This window comes from Rousettus aegyptiacus, unplaced genomic scaffold (assembly GCF_014176215.1).
Source record: "Rousettus aegyptiacus isolate mRouAeg1 unplaced genomic scaffold, mRouAeg1.p scaffold_m13_p_15, whole genome shotgun sequence".
In the NCBI taxonomy this organism is placed as follows: Eukaryota; Metazoa; Chordata; class Mammalia; order Chiroptera; family Pteropodidae; genus Rousettus; species Rousettus aegyptiacus.
The window spans coordinates 10,384,466-10,405,695 of NW_023416290.1; the positions used below are offsets into that span (position 1 = coordinate 10,384,466).

At 39.0% G+C, this 21,230-nt stretch overlaps 1 protein-coding gene across 6 annotated transcripts in view; it reads right to left on the reverse strand.

Annotated features, from left to right (window-relative positions):
* CSPP1 (centrosome and spindle pole associated protein 1) overlaps nt 1-21,230 on the reverse strand; it is a 141,718-nt gene that overhangs the window by 10,876 nt on the left and 109,612 nt on the right. For all 6 annotated transcript variants that reach the window (XM_036233280.1, XM_036233281.1, XM_036233283.1 and 3 more), the window contains 10 exons: nt 19,150-19,302; nt 16,050-16,162; nt 12,727-12,876; nt 12,188-12,334; nt 9,752-9,856; nt 7,992-8,058; nt 7,325-7,442; nt 4,293-4,432; nt 1,784-1,924; nt 34-80 (listed from right to left, as the gene is read on the reverse strand). In XM_036233280.1, coding sequence (XP_036089173.1) covers nt 34-80; nt 1,784-1,924; nt 4,293-4,432; nt 7,325-7,442; nt 7,992-8,058; nt 9,752-9,856; nt 12,188-12,334; nt 12,727-12,876; nt 16,050-16,162; nt 19,150-19,302 — 1,181 coding nt within the window. The remainder of the gene's footprint in view (nt 1-33; nt 81-1,783; nt 1,925-4,292; nt 4,433-7,324; nt 7,443-7,991; nt 8,059-9,751; nt 9,857-12,187; nt 12,335-12,726; nt 12,877-16,049; nt 16,163-19,149; nt 19,303-21,230) is intronic.

Genomic DNA, 21,230 nt, shown 5'->3' on the forward strand with positions numbered 1-21,230 from the left:
AAGTAGCTTGAAAAACTGTAAGTGGGTCCGTACCATTTTGTGGTCTTGTACTTTAGTGCTTGGGGCAGCAGCCAAGTCCACTGTAGGCAATGGAGAAAACAAAAGGTTAAAAAACATTTTAAAAATAAATTGTAGAATATCTTTTGTGACTAGCTCTCTACTGGGAATTATTTTCAACTATCACATTTCGGAATGTTTTAAAAATACTTTTATTACTATAACTCAGCATCCATTCTAGTTGGAAAAATTCTCCCATTCCTATTAATGATTGTAAAAAAAAGTAAAATCAGTATGAACTTAAAACTGAGGCCTACTGAAAAAGAAAATAATGCACAATTCTTTACCATCTTCTCTCATATTTCTACAATCCATGTAGAAATTTGCTTAGTGGGAGTTAAACAGGGGGCTTTTTCACATGAAACTGAAGAAAGCAAACCCAATTCCAGGCACCTACTACCAGGGCTAAAAGTTGTGGAGTCAGGTGATCCAAAGGCCACCCTCCAGTTTGGTCAGCGTCCTTATGTGTTCCTCTGAATACTGCGTCTTGCCCTGTGAAATACTGCCTTTAGGTCTGAAGAGGCGTGACGACAGCCTATGTTCCTTCTTAGAATACTCCACAGCCGTGTTTGTCGTTTTCTACAGTTAAACCATATTCTTAGGAAGTAAGTCAGAGTGTATGTCAGAAGCTGGGGGGTGGCCGCTGTCAGGGATGGATACCCTCAGTGCCAGAATGCACTTGTATCTACCTGTGGACTATTTTTGGGCTAATCTGGTTGTCAAGATTGTACCAAATCAGATCATCAGTTGGGTCTCCTAAAGAAAAACTCCATCAAAATGGGTACAAAGGTTGAAGAATATACTCACTTCTCGTCTCCTGATGATATGTGCACTATTTATCAGAGACTTTGGGTTATTCTGCTGTCAGATCACCATCTATGAAACCACTGTCAAAAACTGTGTCAGAGGGAAAACACCCCGTGTACCAGTCGTTATCTAAGTCTTGACTGGTGACGTGGGCTCAAAGCACCACTTACTCCTGTGATACTGTCCCATGCACGTCAGAAAGGTTCCTCAGCTTCTGCAGGCCAGCCCAGCCCACCAAGGGAGGGCCTGGAAGTTTCCTAAATACAACTTGTGGGACCGCCTCCTATTCTTGCCACCCAACTGCTGCATTTTTATAATTTGTTTTCCATGGCCACTCTCAGAGACTGAAAGGCTGGCAAAGCTGGTAAAATACATACGACGGTCATGCAGTCAACCTGGTCAACAGGGACCATCGATTCTGAGGCAACTAGCTCCATCTACCTCCAGGCGCCTGACAACCCCCACCCCTAGTCACACACTCCCCAGGACTCTGGATTTCTGTACAGCATTCATTACACTTGTACTTTTCAGCATCTACTTTCTCCAACAGAGGATAAGCTGATGCTTTTCAGATTTAACGCCATGTCAGACTTAAGCAGACACACATAGGAGAGAAATGCCACGTAGGCTCTGCTGTTTGCCCAGCATTCTTTCCCTTGGCTCCTGGTTCCTAGTGTAGATGTCACCCAGCCTAGCCAAGGCATCCAATCCTCCTGGTTCTAGTAAATGACTGGGCCACCCCGCCCTCCCCGCCATGGATACCCGACCTAGCCAAGCCCAGCAGAACCTTTTCTGAGACTAAAGGCCAACAGGGCCATGAGCCTGCCTGGGGCTGAAGTCAATACAAGGGCTGGAGAAAGAAAGCTGACAATTAAACAGCCCACTGACACTACTGGAAACAGTAATGATTATTTCTTACCTTCGGCACCTTCCTGCATTTTCAGTCTGTTCAGTCTCTTCTGCTGCTCTCTCAGCAGGGCTTGCTGCTGAATCTCTAAGGTGTAATAATCTCTTGGAGGATCCGGGTACATATATTTCAGATCAACCCGTGTTTCTGAATCTGGTGGAAAAAATAATGTTTAACATAGTTTCCTGCGACATACAAGTAATCTGATTTCAGAGTCAAAGAATAGTATAGATAATGGGACGTCGCCAAAGTCAAAGGACATTAAAATCATAAAATTAAAGACAACGAAACTACTAGTCTTTAAATAAATGCCTTTTAACAAATTGAGCAAGATTTTCAGGGAGCCCCAGAAAGCAAGAGCTGTGGATGCAATCTCTATCCCTACCACCCAGTCCCCCGAGATGCCACCCAGGGCAACTAGGCACATGCAAACCCGGCAGTGAGTCACATGGCTACAACATGGTCAACCGGAAAACACTGATCACAGCTGATCTCTACGATATACTGTAAACATGGAAACAGAACAGTATTGGCGATTAATATTTTAGCCATTGCAAATATGCAAAAAGCCAGGTAAGAGCAGACTGGCTGGAACTTAGGGATGTCATTACTGGAAGACGCAACGGTCTAAGAACTCACCTATGCTGAAATTCAGGAGTGTCAAGCGACCGGAAGGAAAATATTAAACGTGGTTTTTAAATCTCGAGACTACAGTTCATAACATTTTATAGCCTTGAAAAAATTATTCCCTTTGATCCACTAATTGTACTGCTAGGATATAAACAAATGATCCTAAATATATAAAAAGCTTTCTGATCAGAAATTATCAAAATAGTAAATGGGATGTTGAATATCTAAGAATTAAAAAATGGTTAAGAGCAAAGTCAACAGAAAAAGACTCTGGACACATGAACTTGGACTGGACCCTGACTTCACTGTCTCTATGAGACAAGTCATATGATGAATGAGGACTAGATATGGTAACAGGGGAATAAATAGTTCCATTTTGTGGTTTAAACCTTTTTGGTTTCAAGACTTATTTTTACTCTTAAAAATTAAGGACCTCAATCAATGTATGTGTCTGTCCCACACACAAGTGCCATATTAGATGCTAACACTAAGAAGTTTTTAAAACACGAGAGCACACCAGTGCACATTTTGTTAGCTTCAGAGCAATAAAGTGATCACACGCCTCTGACCTCTGGAAAACTTGTATACACACGGGAGAATAAAAATGAAATAGGCAAAAAATATCTTAGTTTATAATAAAAACAATTTTGACCTCACGGGTTTCCTGACCAAACTCTGAGACCCACAGGTTTAATATAATGCCTGAAATATAGTAAGTAATGAATAAATGACAGCATCTAAAAAAAAAAAAAAACCTATGGCATATGTGATTGATGACATGTATAAATCTAAGTAAAAAAAAAAATGAATATAATTATATCTCGTTTTCATTTTAACTTTTTCAACAGAAGACTAAAAGACATCCAAAATAGTAATGGTGTTTTTACTTAGGTGGTGTACGGAAAGTGAATTTTCTCTTTCCATTTTCTGTATTCAAACTTTAATAAATATTCACCTTAAAAAATAACCAAAAGAAGGAAAGTTTAAATTCTGGTTTATCTGGTATAGGTCATATGAACACACATCCAACCATCTGCCTCCTCCATACCAAAACCTACTCTGTTCAATGCTCCTGAAGCAATACTGTGCATAACACAGTTGGGTTCCTTTTATACATTCTCAGTCTCCCAGGCCTCTGTGCACCTTGGTCATTCTATTTCCCTAATAAGCTTTCTCCCCTGCTCTACCACATCCAACTTTCCCGACCATCTTCCTTCAAAAATCCTACATACCCTCCTCTCCCCAAGGATCGCTCCTTCCGTCTCCTGCACCCTAAACCACTTCTTCCTGTAACAGCTCTTCACATTAGCATCCCAAAGTTCCTCCCTCTCTAGAGGCTTTTCTCCTCCTTCCCAGCCAAGGTTCTTCCCCGGGTTGTATTATGCTAATTGCTTCCATCGCTCCTCCTCCTGTTTGCTCCTCGCCCCAAGGGTAACTGGCTTCTGATCCCACAAACCCACAAAAAAGATCTAGCTGAGGACACCAATGGCCTCTGATCCAACGGACACTTTCAGTATTTGTCTCAGACAATCCCTTTTCTTCCCTCAGCTTTCGGGATCCATGCTCTCCTGCTTTTCCTCCAAGCAGTCTCTTTCCCAAGCTCGCCCCGCTCTGTCCACCCTCCATTAAAATCCAAGCGCCATTCTTCACAGTTCCGTGTGACCCGACCCACCGAGGCTTCCACAGCTGTGTGTTCTCCGAAAGAAAACAGCTCAGGTAAAGCTTTATCCCCCAGATGGTAAACTGAACAACTCGAGTACACAGGAGTTTTACTCATCAGCACTTACAGTATGTATCATAGGTAAACTTCACTTTAGGAAAAGGATACGAACATGTTTAAAGATCCTTGGCTGTGGGTGGAATGTTCTTGCTCTAGCAGCCTCCTACTCACCTCTCTCTTTCAGCTCGTTGAAGTCAAGAATATTCTGAATGGTGGTGGCGTTGACGTCCTTGGGCGACTGTCTTCTCACAGGTGCTTGCAGCCGATGTCGAGCCATGTCGAATATGTCCATGGGGCTCCTTTCCCTTTTCCTGCACATCAGGGACAAATTATGTGTTTTATGGGGATAAAATCGAGTTTGCAATTCACTCAAGAAATTTGGCATCTTTCGCCAGAATATATTATAAAATCTATTCTAACATGTTATTTCAATCTTTATGTTAAATGTATTTATAAGGCCACTGTTTGTGATCTTTCAAAATGCCCAGGTATAAACTCCTTATTAGAAGAGGATGATTTCGCTTTACCTTAAAATGTTCACGTAGATTTGTTTCTTCTACCTCCTTTATTTATTCACTCTCTTATTTATGTCACTGTTGTCTCATGTATATTTTATTTTGTACTTTGGGTTATAACCCAATACTACATTATGCCATTGCTCAAATTATAGCAGCTTTAGCCACGGGAACTCTTTTGAGGCTGACTCCTGTTTCCTTTCGATGTGTTCCCATCTTTTGTTTTTTTGAGTACTTCCTTCCTTTCTGGTACGAGATGCTTGAGGATCACTTTGTACTTCTCCTGCCCCAGCCCAAGCATCAGCCATTTCTCCCAAGGGCCCTGGTTCCTCTTGGAGAAGGATACTCAGAAACCAAGCTCTGGATGCTGAGCGTGCTTGCTGCGCCACTGCTTCTAGGCCTCACTGGCGGGCAGGTCTGGGTATCGCATTATGTGAAGTGAGTCATAAACATATCCGTAACTGTTCCTGTGTGTATCCGTTTATATGCAAATTATAAGGTCATACTGAGATGTCTGACACTGGTCCAGTATGTGGTGGGATTTTAATGTAGCATTTTAACTTGCCTAATTATGCCTCGCATAGATTTTTGTTGGAATTCTCCAGACACATTCTGGCTAAGTAAACAAGGTGAGGAAATTTCAAGATTTAGACTGGCTAGATAATGAAATGTGCACCCAAGGTGGTAATTATCAATGACTAGTACTTCCACTGTAGGTCAGCTACTACTAAGTAATTGGGAGATCAGTACAGTTTTCCTACATTTACTTTTATATTATAAATGCCTTAACAATTACAGCTTTTCCATATTCTAAACATACATATTTAATTTCACTCTAATGGATTGTTGACATTTTATTTTCCTTATTTTCATTCATAAATTGAAGACTGTGCTCTCTTTTGGTAAACCAATATGATTTAAGAGGAATCAGTCAGCTTCTCAGTTTTCTCATTTACAAATCATACATGGTAATTTCTACCCCATGAGATTCTAGTGAATAAATAATGTATTTGAAAGAATCTTGAAAATTCTACAGCTAACTTAAGTTAGCTGCGTTAGAATTACCATCACTTAGCATGAATTGGTTAAATACATTTACTTTGATATAATTTTATATGTATCAAAGACATCTCAGCTTTTGTTTCATTATTCCAATATTATAATAAATTCACAAAACAAATCTTTTATTCATTAATTCACCACATTATTGAGCTCCTACTCTGTGCTAGGGACACAACAAATATAAGCCAGCTCCCATGTAGAGAAGATCTAATGAGAAAATTCTTAATTTAGCAGCCTATGAAACTATTAGTGTTAATGAAACTAAACAGGAATTCGGTATTTAATGGCCTTCTAGGACCTGCTTAGTATTTGTTTTGCATTGTAATGACCCTCCTCCAATGCGGTGCCCATCACCTCGTGGTTCACTGAGGTCTGTGTCAGCTTTGACAAGGTAAGCGTTGTGGCCTTGGTGAACCCTTCGCCTGGAAGCAAACTCCCGGAGGGGAGGGGCATTACCTGCTGGGATCCCACTGTTCCCTTCTGGCTGCTCAGGGAAGATGTAGTGAATAAGAAAATGAAGGCAGGAGTCTTATACCTATAGCTCAGAGCTACGTTTTCAAAGTTAGAGGGGGCCTCCCTGGTGCTGAAGGAAGCAGCAGATACTTGGTTTTACGTTACTTTCAGGGCTAGCGATGCTATCACTCTCCCTGTCCTCTCGTTGTCAGCCCCCCAAAACCCTAACAGAAAACGCCCTGCCTAACCTACCTGCCTATTCTATTAATTCCCTTGGACTACAGAAATAGAGTATTAATCAGCTAACTACGTATAAAGTTCTCTGAAAGCCTACTGTAAAATTAGTGTTGGGGACTGTGGATAATACCCATTATATTTGGTAGCATATTAATACCATATTTTTCTTTATAGTTTCTATTTTAGACTGAAGGAAGGTAACACTGAGTATCTAATACATGTCAAGTACTATGCTGGGTACTTTACAGTATATAAGTTCACTTAATTCCCATGCTCATAAGACTACAAGGCGTAGACATTATCTGCATCTTGCATATCATGAAATCAAGGTCAGGCTACTTAGTAGATAAAACATGTCTTTGAATCTTGGTTTCTCTGGCCTCAAAGACTGATCTTTCTACCACTTTGTCAACACCACTAACATCATGGCTGCCATCAATAAACTACTTGCAGTATAGGAGGACAATTATAGTCCTCTATTTAAATATTTTATATTAGGTTAAATAAGCATTAAATGTCCCATATTTTCACATTGAATAAATTCAGTCATTGTGGATGTTTCATGAAGGCAACTTTATCTATGCAAAATTGAAGAGTGTGAATCGAAGCATATTAATTTAAAAAAGAGCTATTTTGCCAAGGGACATTAAGAGAAAATCTACTATATACTACAAACACAAACAGACTCAAAAACTCATATTCCATTTTGCATTAGTTCCACTAGGTCTCTCCACTAGAATGTAATTAGTCAGATTTCTTTTGGGAGAAAAGGCTTTTTCAGTCACTAAAGTTTCCCTGACAATCTGCTAAAAACTTTTTTCAGGCATGCAAACCGTGCCTGCTAATAAAGGTGGTTCTGCGATAAACATTAATCGACCCTGCTCCAAACTGTGGGAGCGCGGGGCGCCCCCCTCCCCCGGCGCAACCGGGACTCGCCTCAGGTGGGCCTCGTCGCCAACGTCCACACGCAGCAGCTGCCCCTGCAGGCGCCGCTCCTCGCTGCGCAGCTGCTTTCTCATTTCCGACAATTCCATGATCACGTTTCTTTTCTCCTCTGCAAATTCCCATCGATAGGCAAAAGTCAGAACAGGTATAATTACAAAAGATTAAACATGAAAACATAACGTAACTGATAAAGCTAAAATGCTCAGAGAGACATTTTTATGAAAGTTTTAGATGTTTTCTATATAAGATCACATCTGTGAACATCATTAAGCCCTACAAACACATTTCTGACAACACAGCAACTTCAAAAGTTAAGAAATACTCTGGGGGTGGGGCAGAGTGCAACTATAAAGGGCCGTGCAAGGTGCATGGCTGTGCACCTCGCGTGGCGGTGACACAAATTATACATGATAAAAATGCACAGAACTACACACGTACAGACACATACGCGAGCACACGTGAAGCCTGGTGAAGCCTGGCGAAGGTCTGCAGGGTGTGGCTGCTGCACCGTGTGACCCGTCGCCACCGAGGGGGCGGGGGGCAGAGTGCCCAGCACCTCTCTCTCTCTCTCTACTGTTTTACAATGTTCTATGAGTCTAATTATTCAAAATAAAAAGTTAACAATATTCTCGATCGCAGCTTTGCTCGTTAACCCTACCCTCTGCACGGAGCTGGTTCTTCCTGGCAGGCACCGGAGGAGACTGCGCCCTGGACACGGACCGCTCCTGTTAAACAGCCGTCGGCAGATGTCAGTGTCCTCCCTTGGACGTGCCGATGTGTAAGAGAAACCAGCCTCCCCTCCGTCCTACCTACGAACTCACGCCCATCCTCCCTCCCAGCACAATGCTGGGTCCCCGCCCCCACCCAAGACTTCGTCGTCGACTGCACTGTCCTGAGAAGTGACCCCGACTCCTCCATCCAGCAGTTCCTGTTCTCCACCCTTTCCCTCTCTCCAAGCACCTTCCTCTCAACTATGCTTAAAAATCTCTCCCTCTTTAAAAAACGTCTTGCCTCACCCTCATCGCCGTCCTGCCCAGTCTCTCCTTCCCTTCAGAGCCATGCTTCTTCGAAGGGCGGTGAATGCAGCAGGTATGGCGTCTACCTCAATTCCTTCCCTCCTCACCACACGGCCGGCTCTGCTTCCACACCCCATCGCCCCACCAACGCTGCTCTCGCCGTCACCACGTGACCCCACGTGGCACATGCAATGGACATTCTCAGCCCTGATTTTACTTGGCCAGTAGCACCTGACGTCATTGCCGCTCTGTCACTCTTGTCTCTGCTTCCTGGCTCTGCTGGCAATTCCCCCACGCTGCATCTCCAGCCCTCTCTACTGCCCGCGAACTCACACTAGACGATCGCGCTCACCCGACAAGCAACAATGATCACGACTTCCAACGCTGCAAACCCAGCCCCACGCTTTCTTAGCCACAGTCCACATTTGCAAACACCTACTCCACGTAACCCTCGCCAGAAACGTGAAGTTGTCACTGCCTCTACCTACACACACACACCATTTGTATCTTTTAAATTATCTTGACACTGTCACCCCTTCTCAGCTCTTACTGCCACCGCCTTTGTTTAGGTCCTCAAAGTCTCACATCTGAACACCTGCAAAGCATCCTGGCCTCTACTGCATCTCCACACCACTGCCTGAGATAATGTTATGCAAAACAAATATGGCTGTGTCATTCTACTCATATATTACAATGAACTCCCATATAGTATCCACCACAGACCTACTAAATCAGAATCTGAGAGGGTGGGATTCAGGAAGATGGTCTCCTAACACGTTTGTCCATTATGGTAATGAATCTGTTTGGGATCCACGAGCCTCGGAGTAAAGTCAAACCCCTTCGCACTCCGTATAATCCCCTGCACGTGTCCTACCTGCCACCTCCTTGGCCACCTCGCTCAGGCATTATCAGGCCCCAACCAAACCCGGTGTGTTCCCCACGTGTGCCACGCACCTTATGCTCCTCCATGACTCTGCACATGCTCAGAGTCCCTCACCCTCCTCCTCTTCCTGGCAAATTCCTACTCATTCTTCAGAGGCAACTCAAGGATCAACCCTTCTGGAACAGCTCTCTTGATTACAGCTTAGTCTCGAGTACAGGGGACTTCATTAGCATAACTACAGCTAGCCAGAAGACACATTATCAAAGAAAAGGTATATTCATGAGGGCCTGGACAACAACCATGTGCTAAATTCTGATTTGTCGAAAGAATTTAAACTTTAGGGTACAAAGTACTATCAATTACAACTGAAACAGCAGACAAATTTATGTACACATAACCTTTACTTCTTAACTGAAACAATGTAACCTAGCTAAATATGATGAATAGGAAAATCTCATTTAATTCCCCAATCCAAAATAATTTAGCTAAGATTAACAAATCAAAAGAAGAAGTATATACTTGAATAAAGGAACTTATAATGCTGTCAACTGAAGGAGGTCTTGGAAGTTTGCTGGCAATTTTGTTCTGAAGAGCAGGAACTACAGGAGAAGGCTGTCTCAGGAGCTGAAACAAAGAAATGAAAATAAATATGTACACACACAAACACATGCACACATAAGTATATGTATACAGACACGCATACACTCCTAACACTTAACCATCTAAAAAGTGCAAAATGTTATTGCTTTTATTTAGTAAACTTTTTACCAAAAAAGTCAGAAAAACAATTACATAAAATCAAATATATCAGTTACTGTAAACATAAACAGTTTAGATATCCTGATTAAAACAAACTTAAGTAAAGCAATAGCATACACAGTATCAGAAAAGCAACAAAAACTGTGTGTGTGTGTGTGTGTGTGTGTGTGTGTGTGTGTCTATCCAAAGCAAAAAAGTCATCTTAATAATAAAACAAAATCCCTTTTTCTGGAAAACAAATTGATCAACTATAATCTGGTTCTCTTGTCACCAAGAACGTCATGGATGTGGGAATTTTCTAGATCACAATAGAGTTCTATGTGTCCATATGAAAATAAAACAACTTCAGTTTATGGTGTAATAAAGCTAATAGTTCCCAACTTCACATTAAATTAAAATGCTAAAAACTCCCAATAAAATGTAATAATAATTATCTGGGTAAAAAGGCTCTCATGTGGATGTTACATTGCTCATTTCATACAGTAAAAAAATGAAATATTACTTTTGCTGGACTTTGATAAAATTAGAAATACATGAAAGAAAAAGCTTTTTTAAAAAACCTCTACGTGACCACAGCAAAATTATAAAGACAATATAAACTTTCTACAGAACAGTAGAGGATGAAGCAAACAAAGCATAGCCCACATAATAAGAAAACAAGTAACTATCGTAGAAGTAAAATAGTCAAATCCAATTAATATGATCAACTAGATCAGTTATGACAAAGAAAAGAATGTAGCTATCCTTACCTAAAAGAGTATACTCTCAAATTAGGGTAAAAACAAATTTAAAAAACTAAGTAAATATACAAGCTAAAAAAATAAAAAATATGACAAGTGAAAACTAAAAGAGTAGACAAAAATATGTATCTGGCATATGCAAATGAAAAAAATGGCAGCTAGCAACAATAATTTTAGAACTAAGGGCAAAAAGCATTAAATGGATCAAAGCTGATTTAAAACTTTATGGTACTTCGCAATTAAATTTTACAATCATAAAATTATATATTCTCAAGAATATAGTATTTTCCTTAAACTTAAAAAGAAACTGGCAGAAACACAATCATGGGAAGCTAACGAATCTTATCCTGAAATAATAAACAGATTATCTATTACAATAAAATATTCTGATGTCCACTCAATTTTGTTGTAAACCTAACACTGCTCTAAAAAATAAACTTTTAATAAGAATATACTTGAATAATATACTTTAAAAGGCTGAACAAATATCCAGCTTTAAACTCTAATAAAGACTACTGCCTAATATTCCTAGAATCCTGAAAATAAACAAAACAAACCAAAAATATACATCTTATTTATGAATTCTCTCAATGTTCTAACAAATTCTAATTATAAATTCTTGCCATTTCTATTACCATAAAATCCTAGGATGAGAAATCAAATTGTGTATCTGAACCAATTAAAAATGGCTCAAGTTATCTACAGTAGGTTACACAGTGGACAGGGTACCGAACCACATCATAAATACAGCAGAGGAGCCCACATCCGAACCCCTAAGGATGCCAGTAAAATGCAGGTTCCTAGACGGCCATCAGATGCAGTACATCAGATACTTTGCAGATGAGACCCCAGAATACGCATTTTTAACAAGATGCCCGTGACAGTCATGTACAGACTTAAACACAGCTCTGGACAGGAGCCCAGGTGTACAGAGAGGAAAGCTCTGTCCGGTGACTTGGATGCACGTGCCCAACAGTGGACTTGAACCCCCTTCTCGGGCATGGATGTCACACCAGGCTGTGCTAAGCCAGCGGTTTTCCTTTAATTTCCCATCCATCGTGGACCAATGTGTAAAACATAAGAGGAATCACTAGATAAATGAAAAATTTAAAGGACATTATGCAATTCAAGCCCAGCTTTTGTATTAGGAGAGTCGACAGACATATTATCACTTTGACAAGTTGCCACATAAGTTTCCACTTATTCTCAATTTCTGTCCTGCCCCTGTCATGAATGGTGTGAGGGTGCCGGCCCACGGGCCACGGACACGGAGCCAGATGGCTAAGTGAACCCACTGCGTTCACTGGGGGTCAGCAACAGAACACAGTGGCATTGCCTCGTACAGCAGGTCCAGTGCGCGCCCCACCCCTACTTTCTCCCTCATGGTACCAACGCCCCGACTGTGGTGGAGAAAGTGGATTCAGCTACGCTTTACCCGACCTCGTTGGAGACTGACCTTCGACTCTGGCCCAGGTACATTCTCTCTTTCGTAGTAGTGCTGAAGCTGCAGGTTATGTTTTTCCTCTTCTTCTTTCTTCTTTCTTTCTGCTTCTTTTCGTCTTTCTTCAGCTAACCGAATGAGCTCCTCATTTTTTAGCCTTTGCTTTAAAATAAAGAGAAAAATATATATACTCCACACATATCTTCTCTAGTCCAGTCAAAAATATGCTGCCTTATTTGCGTGAAATAAAGAAGCAAAATTGAAGAGAGATGATAGTTGTTCAACATAAATTGTCTGCTTAACAATAAATTAGGCAGCTTTTATAACATCCTTAGCATTAACTATTTATTGACCTAAAAATGTCATCATTTATCTCTTTTCTTCACTTAGATTTTTTCACTTTAATAAAATAATATCCAGTGAATGGGTACTGAACTGGTATTTCCTAAATATGCCCCAAGACTGGTCTCCTCTGTAAGTAATAAACGCCTTTTCGAGTCAAAATAAAAATTTCACTTTCAGACCCAGTAAAAAGGAGCAGGAAGCGAGCTCACCTCCTCCTCCCGCTCCCTCTTCCTCTCCTGCTCCTCCTCATACTCTCGCTGGATTCGCGCCCTCTGTTCCGCCAGCCGTTTTTCTTCTTTTTCTTCTGCGATTCTCAGTCTCTCTCGCTCTGCTTCTTCTCTTTGTTTCTTTTCCTCAATCTAAAGAATTAAACCTAGTTATTTCTTTGTAAACTACTGAGAAGTTAGACTACCACTTAATTCCTCTGAGTATTCTATGAATTCAACATTTTTATCCTTTTTTGAAAGTAAAAATAAGTTCCTAATTTTTTCAGTTTCCTGTGTTTTATTAGGGAGGTTACACGAGGTAATGTCATGAGTAAAATGCAATGTTATGAGCTTTGAGTACAATTCCAGCTCCACCAAATCCTTAGACTGTGTGACCTTAGGAAACTTTCTTGGTCAGCTTTCTCATCTGGTAAAAAGAATGAATAATGACTACATTTCAAAAGATGCTCAAAGAAAAGAAACGAAAAAGATATATGTAACAACCATAAAAGTTCCTTCTTGCTAGAAGATACTCAGTAAATAATTCATGACCCTAATCAAGCCAACAGTAAAATCAACATGTTAGCATTCTTCATGCAAGAAGCCCTCCTCCAAGAATGTCCTTTCCTTCTTTCTTATCTACTGGTAAGTTGTAAGGACAAAGAGGATTTTAGCCACAAGAATTCATAATTAAGTTTCATCTTGAAAGCCACCTGGAATGCACAGTTCTGAATACTCTGTGGGAATATTCTGAGGCAGAGTCCAAGATCTGAAAGAAAGAGAACCTAAAAGAGAGCCTGCATTCCCCGTGCACACAGTGGGGAAGAAGGCAGCATGGGCACCTGGCATTCACGACACTGGTTTAAAGCTACCAATAGGTTTTCGCTACTCTTAGGTATGATTTGATTGTCATATTGTTTTTGTTGTTTTCATCTGCATTATCTCCAACTTCAAGATTGTTATAGCAAGTGCTGTCAATCTTTTGAACAATTAGGAACTTTAATCTTCTTACATGTTGCATGACTTCACACGCTAGGGCTTTGCCCACATCACTGTTAAATATGCACAATCCTAATACTTAGTACTAAGCAGTGTGCACGTAATGGCTTCTTCAAGTACAGTATACCTAAAGAAAACGTCAGTTATGATCTATACAACAAAACCTCACATTTAACACTCAGTTTCCTCTTCTTCCTACTCCATGAAAAAAGCAATCACAAATACAGAGTCACTTCTCCATTAAAGGTCACAATCGTAAATGGATCACACACCTAGTGAATCCACGGAAATGCCATTCCAACAGAAATGCTACATAGTTCAACAGAAAGAGGAAAGCTATCTTCTTGGTGAATGGTTTTTAAACTGTATGACACGAAAGTGCTTTGGGATTCTGCAAATGTTTTACTGAATGTTACTACTTGTAAAGCTCTCATTTAAAATGTTACCTAAATACTCACATGTGTTATTTACTAACCTGTGACCACGCGAAAGCTTCTGCTTCACGAACAACCTAACAGTACATTTACCTGCACACATGCGGCCGAGGCTTCTCTTGCATCTTTGAGCACAGATTTGAACATTTTATAACATTCCCTTTAACGCTAAAGTTTGGAGATACTTCTTGCCTGACACTATATCATTGGTAGTAATAATAAACACCATTGAGCTATTTTACATTTTCTTAGAATTCTGTGCTAGATTTTGTTTGGGGTAAGCAGAGGGGGTTAGGCTGCTGAAGAAAACAGGTAGCCTGCCATTCGCTAGCGGTCCACACTGAGGGTTCATGGGGTGGGGGAGCCGAAAGCTGCACTCACTGTGGCACTGATGTAGCCAGTGGTCTTCTCCAGAGGGAGAGAATTCCGGGAGCTCCCTAGAAACAGAAGTTCTGTACCTACAGATGTGATACTCAGAGGCAGGAGACTTGGGTGCAAGCACTGGCCTCACGATTGGCTAGCTCTGCCACCACGGACGAGCCCTTAGTCTGGTTTAGTCACATGTCACAAAAGAAAATAACATCTTCCTCAGAGACTGTTGAGGTTTGATGAGGTACTACATGTAAAAGTATCTTATAAACAATAACGAGCTATCCAATTGCAAGATTTCGTTTGTTTGCTTCCTAAATTCCACCCTAGATCACACCAACACCTGCTTGTTAAGTACAACAGGAGCTGTTAAGTTTTGACTTGCTATCATTATGGGCAAAAGACCACAGGGTCTTTCAAGTTCAACAGGTGACACTATGACCCTCAAACTGCTGCAATCTGACTTCTGTGGCCAATACCCTCGGGACCTGATGCTACTCTCGCACACCCGGCGTCTCTGTGCATCCTGCTGATCCTTAGAAAGGTCCTTCCATCCGTCTGCACTGTCACCACTCTAGTAAAGAGCCCTGTTTCCCATGTTTTAAATCCTCTGACAACACATTCTAAACACTAACGCCAGGCCGGTCACCCACAAGACTGCCTTATGTCAGAGGCCACAACAGTCAGGGTTAGGAAGACGACATGCTCGACTAGAAACTCTTTAAGAGGAATTTAAGACACTGGGATTACACTGGGTAGCCTTAACTGTCGGACTAGGGAATTTAGACAATTCCTGTAGAAACAGAAAGCTCTACCCAGTTTTGAGTAAAAAAGAGTAACGTAAAGTTATATCGAAGGAAGATTAACCAGGCCACGAGATCATCTGACACTGGGGTTTAAGTGTGGGTGGGAGGGACGGTAAGGAGGGAGACACTGAGTCCCTCCGGTGCCCGTCTCCCATCTCAGGCTCCGTCCCTGGTGATCAGCACCGGGGCGGCTGCAGTACAGGAGCTCAACAAACGCCGGATGCTCAAGTGTCTTCCTCTGGGCATTCCTACTATTTTAAGTGCTATTTGTTTACATAAATAAATGTGGCAAATAACTGCAAAATGTGATTACATCTAATTTTTTATTTATTTATAACCTACACTGAGTCAAGAACATCAAATCTTTTGGGTAAAAAACTATTCATTTTCTAACACATAAGCATCTAGAAAGGCTAATACTATGTCTAATAGGTGAATATTTTAAATCTTTGTTTTAGAAATTTCAGCACTCTTTAACAATTAATAATTTAGTTTACAAAAGACTGAATCATCTGGTACACCTAACATGTCTCCTGCATCCTTTCACAGCTCTGTGGTATTTTAGTACCACTGCCCGTATCTGATATAAATTAGACATTGTAGGTAACTGTATGGCATTTTAAAATTTATTCTTTATCCGATGGATGGAAATCTCTGCAAGTTTAGTTTATTAAAACTCTTATGAAACTTTGCAACTATGATCAAATAAGTGTTTCACCTGAAAACGAAGAAAATTCTTGTATAATTCTTGTTGTTTAATCTGAAGTTCAGTTGGAGGCTCACCAAATACATTTCCCCGAGCAAAAGGAGAGCTCTGTGTCTGTACACAACCTTGAAAGAGAAATATTACCAAATATATATATAAATATATATATACCATTAGCCAATGTTTAAAAAATGTAAATGTTAAAGAATGAACAGTTTGCTACTAAGTTCATATTTTGAAAAATGTGCTAAATCTGGAAGTCCAGAGGCTACAATTAGAAAAGGATGGCTGAGATTAGAACCTAAAGGCCAAATGAAAAATAATGGAAGAAAAATGGTGAAACTAAAATAAATAGCTGAAAAATCATAACATATCTACACCTAAAAGACACCAAGAAAACATAAAAGGTAATAACCCAAACAACTCTGATTACGGCAAAGGCTTTTAAGTTATATAGAGAAAAAAAGCGCATGTTTAAGTTCTTATGAATGTAAATATTCATTTCTTAACACTACTGCTTATATATTAAAATGTATTATGTATGTAAAAAATTTCCAAAATTGTCTGAAAAAAATCAGTAATTCCAAGGTCATGGTTAAAACAACAGAAAGTCAGCTCTAAAGTATTTTTTTTTATAAATATAACTTTTCAATCATTGCAATAATTTTTTAAAAAAATTCTATTGAAGGGATATAAACATAGTAACATTATCTATTGCCTATTAGTATCACACATTCTGAGAAAGGAAAAAAATAATTTCATAAAATTTCAACTGGAAAAATAATTATACACCAGGAATCTCTTTAAATGCAGAAAAAAAATAAACTACTTAAATTTAAGCCTCATACAACTTTTTATATTGCTTTTTATTTACTGACTGATTCTTTATACCATTCATCTAAAGCATTTATTTCTCTCACCACATAGTTTTTGTAGGCTGAACGCTTTGTAGTTTAGCTGCCTTTTAGGTTTCTCTGCCTCTGCATTTAAATTTTTTAATACTTATTTGAATAGGCCAGCAGAAAGCCAAATCAATACTTACATTAAAATTTTATGCTATGACAGAAAAGCTGATTAGCAAAGCAAAACTAAGTTGTATGTTTCCCTTTAATGATCACTGAAATTCTAAGCCTTTGGGGCAATTAGAGAAGAAATATTAGAGACAGACAAGGTCTTCTAAAAACACATCAATTATAAAACAAAACTGCAGGGAAACTGTTGCCTTATACAGAGAAAATGAAAATGTATCTAGGCATCAAAATAAGCCAAAAAAAAAAAAAATTTAGCCAAATTAGTATGGACTTTATAAACATGATTCTTCTTCCAAGCACCGGGGATAAAAAAAGAGCATTAAGGACTTAATGAAGACAGAACGTTAAAAGATAATGAACCTTAAGCATACATTATGCCCAATTCTCATATACGCGTTCCCTAAGGCCTTTAAATGCCACATACATATTTGTATGTGTGTACACACAGAATACACACATACATATACATACGTGTATACATATACACACATATACATATATGTGGTAGCATAGCAGCAAATTATGTGACTTTGAATAAGTTCTTATATTCAAGAAGTCTATTTTATGTTAATTCTTAGAGGACAAAAGTTAATTTAGGGAATTTCGATTCACGCAAAAAAAAGGAGGAAACCCTGGTGGTGTGCAGAAAGGCTACAGACAAATTCTGCTGAGCACATTCAATCATTTAGTTTGTGCTCGTTCTTGAGAAGAGGTTCTTATTTTTCCAGGACTCTGCTCGGTAAGCGGAGCTAAATGCCTAAAAATGTCATGACTAAGACAAAGAAAGTTCTAGGCTGAGACAACTACAAACAATATTGGGTGTGGAAAAATAGAGAAGGGGTCAGTAGCACTGAAATCTCAAGACAGATTACTATAAGAAAATGCAAATGAAGAGAAAAGGTATGATAATCAGAAAGAAGCCAAAATGCTCTCTTCAAGGCAATAACATGAAAAGGTGCTTCAATTGCACGCTGAATTATTACAGAGCAAGAGAGATAGCCAAATTAATAACTTCATCAAAACCTTACAGCTCCAAAAATCAAAAGTGGATCCACTGAGTAAAAATCTATTGTAAGAAGACATTTTCTGGTAACTAGAGATCAAATATGGTACAGGTCGCCTATGGCAACAACAACTCTCTCATCCCCTAAAGTGTTCAAAAGGCTGCCGAGTAGTGCCACCATCGAAGCCTTGAAAGACGCAAGGCTAGGGATTCTAATCATGGTTTCTCATTACATTTGCCTGTTTGGCCAATAAAGCATAAGAGCTAAAAATAAAAAAGTAATTTTTTTAAAGTCAGAGCTATTTTAGAGGACTTCCTAATGTAAAAGTTCTTTTCTAGCCTAAAATCAAAACTTTTGTGAAAGTATAATAGTAGTACTTGTAGTAAATAAATGGTTACTTTTATAGACATCAACTTCTGTTGATTTTTAAATGTGTAACATTTTTATATATACTTGATAAAGAAAAATAACAATCTTTCCTGGCAAGTCATAAAAAAAAATTAATTTTCAATTTATAGAAATTTTAATTGAAGGAAGTTGCTTAATAGCAAATCAAAAATATTTGCTTAAGAAAGGGGGGTGTGATCACATACCAAATCCAACTTAATTATTTCATTTCTTTGTACATTGTGGTTTTAATGAGGGAGGGCAAATGATTATAGAACAAGCAAAAATGAATTTCATTGTACAATTTATCACATCTGATACCTCTCATGAAATTCAAACAGTTATGGGTATAAGAAGCAAACTGTGTATGTGTAAAAAGACAATCTGATTTTAAGCAATGTCTTCCCACCAGCAAAATGAAAATGTTATCAGCAGCTAAAATATACATAAGCAAGCTACAAAGCTTGAGAGAAAATAGTTTTAAGAAGCAAACTATATTTCCCTACTCATATTTTTCAAAATACCTATGCAGAAAAGGTATTGTAAACAGCACGAATAACATGTTATGCTTCCTGACACAGAGTAACCGAATTCTCAAAATTACAGTAAAACTTCGTCAGAGAACAGAAGAGAAACGTTAAATGAACAACTTTAGAAATGTAAAAGAAAAAATAGAATGTAATTAAAAACCTGAGTTTTTATTTGTAGAATCTTCTAGGTTCTCAGCATTTGAAGTGGCTAAATTTTGGTCTAGAGCTACAACAGCCCTTTTATCTTCGTATGTTCTTGCGTCTGGGTTATGGTAGGCATCTACATTTTGTCTGTGCATCCTATTCAAATCAGCTGAGAGGGAAAAATAAGCCGTTTATTTCAATAAATACATTTCTATAATTATTATGCTGAATACATTTTCTTAAAGTGGGGAATCTGAGAGAAAAACAATAGAACAGCTGGAATAATTCAATGACATCTTGGTGCCCTGAAAAAGGAAACAAAATTACTAAAACATAATGTTAAAAAAATAACTTTACATAATAAACTTAAAATTGGTAGAGAATTTAGAATATACAAATCTTTGAGAACTCATAAAAATCATATTTATATCTATTTCAGAATATGGAATCTATTTAACATACAAAAATACAGCAACAACTCAAAACAAGTCACAGTGAAATTTACCCAACATCACTAGCATTCCTAATGAAAAAATATAATCACGTGGAGTTTTAAAATACATGCACAAATTCTTTGACAATTCTCCCTTAAAAGATGGAGCTTGATCTCCCTCCCCTTGAGTGTGGACCAGAGTTTGTAGCTCGCTCTTATCAACAGGTTATTGCAGAATGATAATATATAACTTCCAAGGCTACTTCATAGGACATGTTGTTTTCACGTCACTTGATCTATTACATCACTCACTCTGAAGATAGCCAGCTATCCTACTACAAGGACACTGAGGAGCCCTATGGAGAGGTCCATGCAACCAAAAACTGAGGCCTCCTGAGCCATACTGAAAATGGACTACAGTCCCAGTCAAGCCTTCAAATGACCAGAGCCTACATCCTGACATCCTGGACTTGCAACCTCAGGAGAGATCCTGAGACAAACCACCCGGCTAAACTACACAAATTGTTGACCTGTAGAACTGCGAGATAATAAATGTTCATTTTTTTAAAACACTACATATTGGGGTAATCACTTACACAGCAATAGACATCACACACACCGCAACAATCTGAGCATGTAGGACTGGGTCAAACAACCAGTCGATCTTCAAAACAGACTTGGGTGATTGAAGAACTCAAAAGTTTTAACAAACAAAAAGCAGTTCTCCATGAACAACTTGGATGATATGGCAGCAGTGAAAGCAAACTTAAACCTGGATATAAGTATTTATCAGGAAATCTAGTATGTTCGAGGATGTATTCTGAATATGAATCACAATCAGAATACCAGATAGAATGTGGCAAATGACAGGTGAATGTTACCAAGGAGAATGAGAGTTCAAAATCAAGACAGGTTAAACTCAGACGCCGAGTAGGATGGGTTGGGAAAACATAATGAAACAGAACAAGGTGAGAAACAAGGATGTTCTGGCAACACTGAAGTGGTCCAGCTTGACTAGAGCACAAAACACACAGAATAGAGCAGTGAGAAAAAAGATCAGAAATTGCAGATTGAATGCCTATTCTGGAATATTCTAAAACACGAGCTGATGATTCTCAGTTCTATTCTGCAGATGGTAGTGGAGACCATTCTGGTGGTTACAAAAGTAGAACTAATAACAATCGCAGTTAACATTTCATAGTCACTATTTTTATATTCTATACAATAACCTATATGATTATACTTCTTTCGCCCCGGTGTTATAGATGACAAAATGAAACTAAATTCATGTGCTCAAAGACCACGAGGGCCAGTAAGGGGCAGAACAGGAACGTGAACTCAGATAGTGACATTTCAGAGTCTCAAATAATTTTGGAGTTTAGAACAATACAATTGGTTGTACATTTGACAGCTTAGATGTGAAAAACAAAGAAGAATGAAGAAGTTACGAGAAAATGGCAAGAACCTGGCAAGACATAATAAATCTAAATTTTGATGGAGCATGAATGAAAATGAAGAGCATTCAAAGAACACTGAAGAGGGAGAACCTATACGTTAGGCTTATTAACCAACTCAATATGGGGAGTCAAAAGAACTCCGCCTTTCTTAGTTTGAATGATCAAAATTATGATGCATTTACAGAAAAAGAGAAGCTGGATTTACAA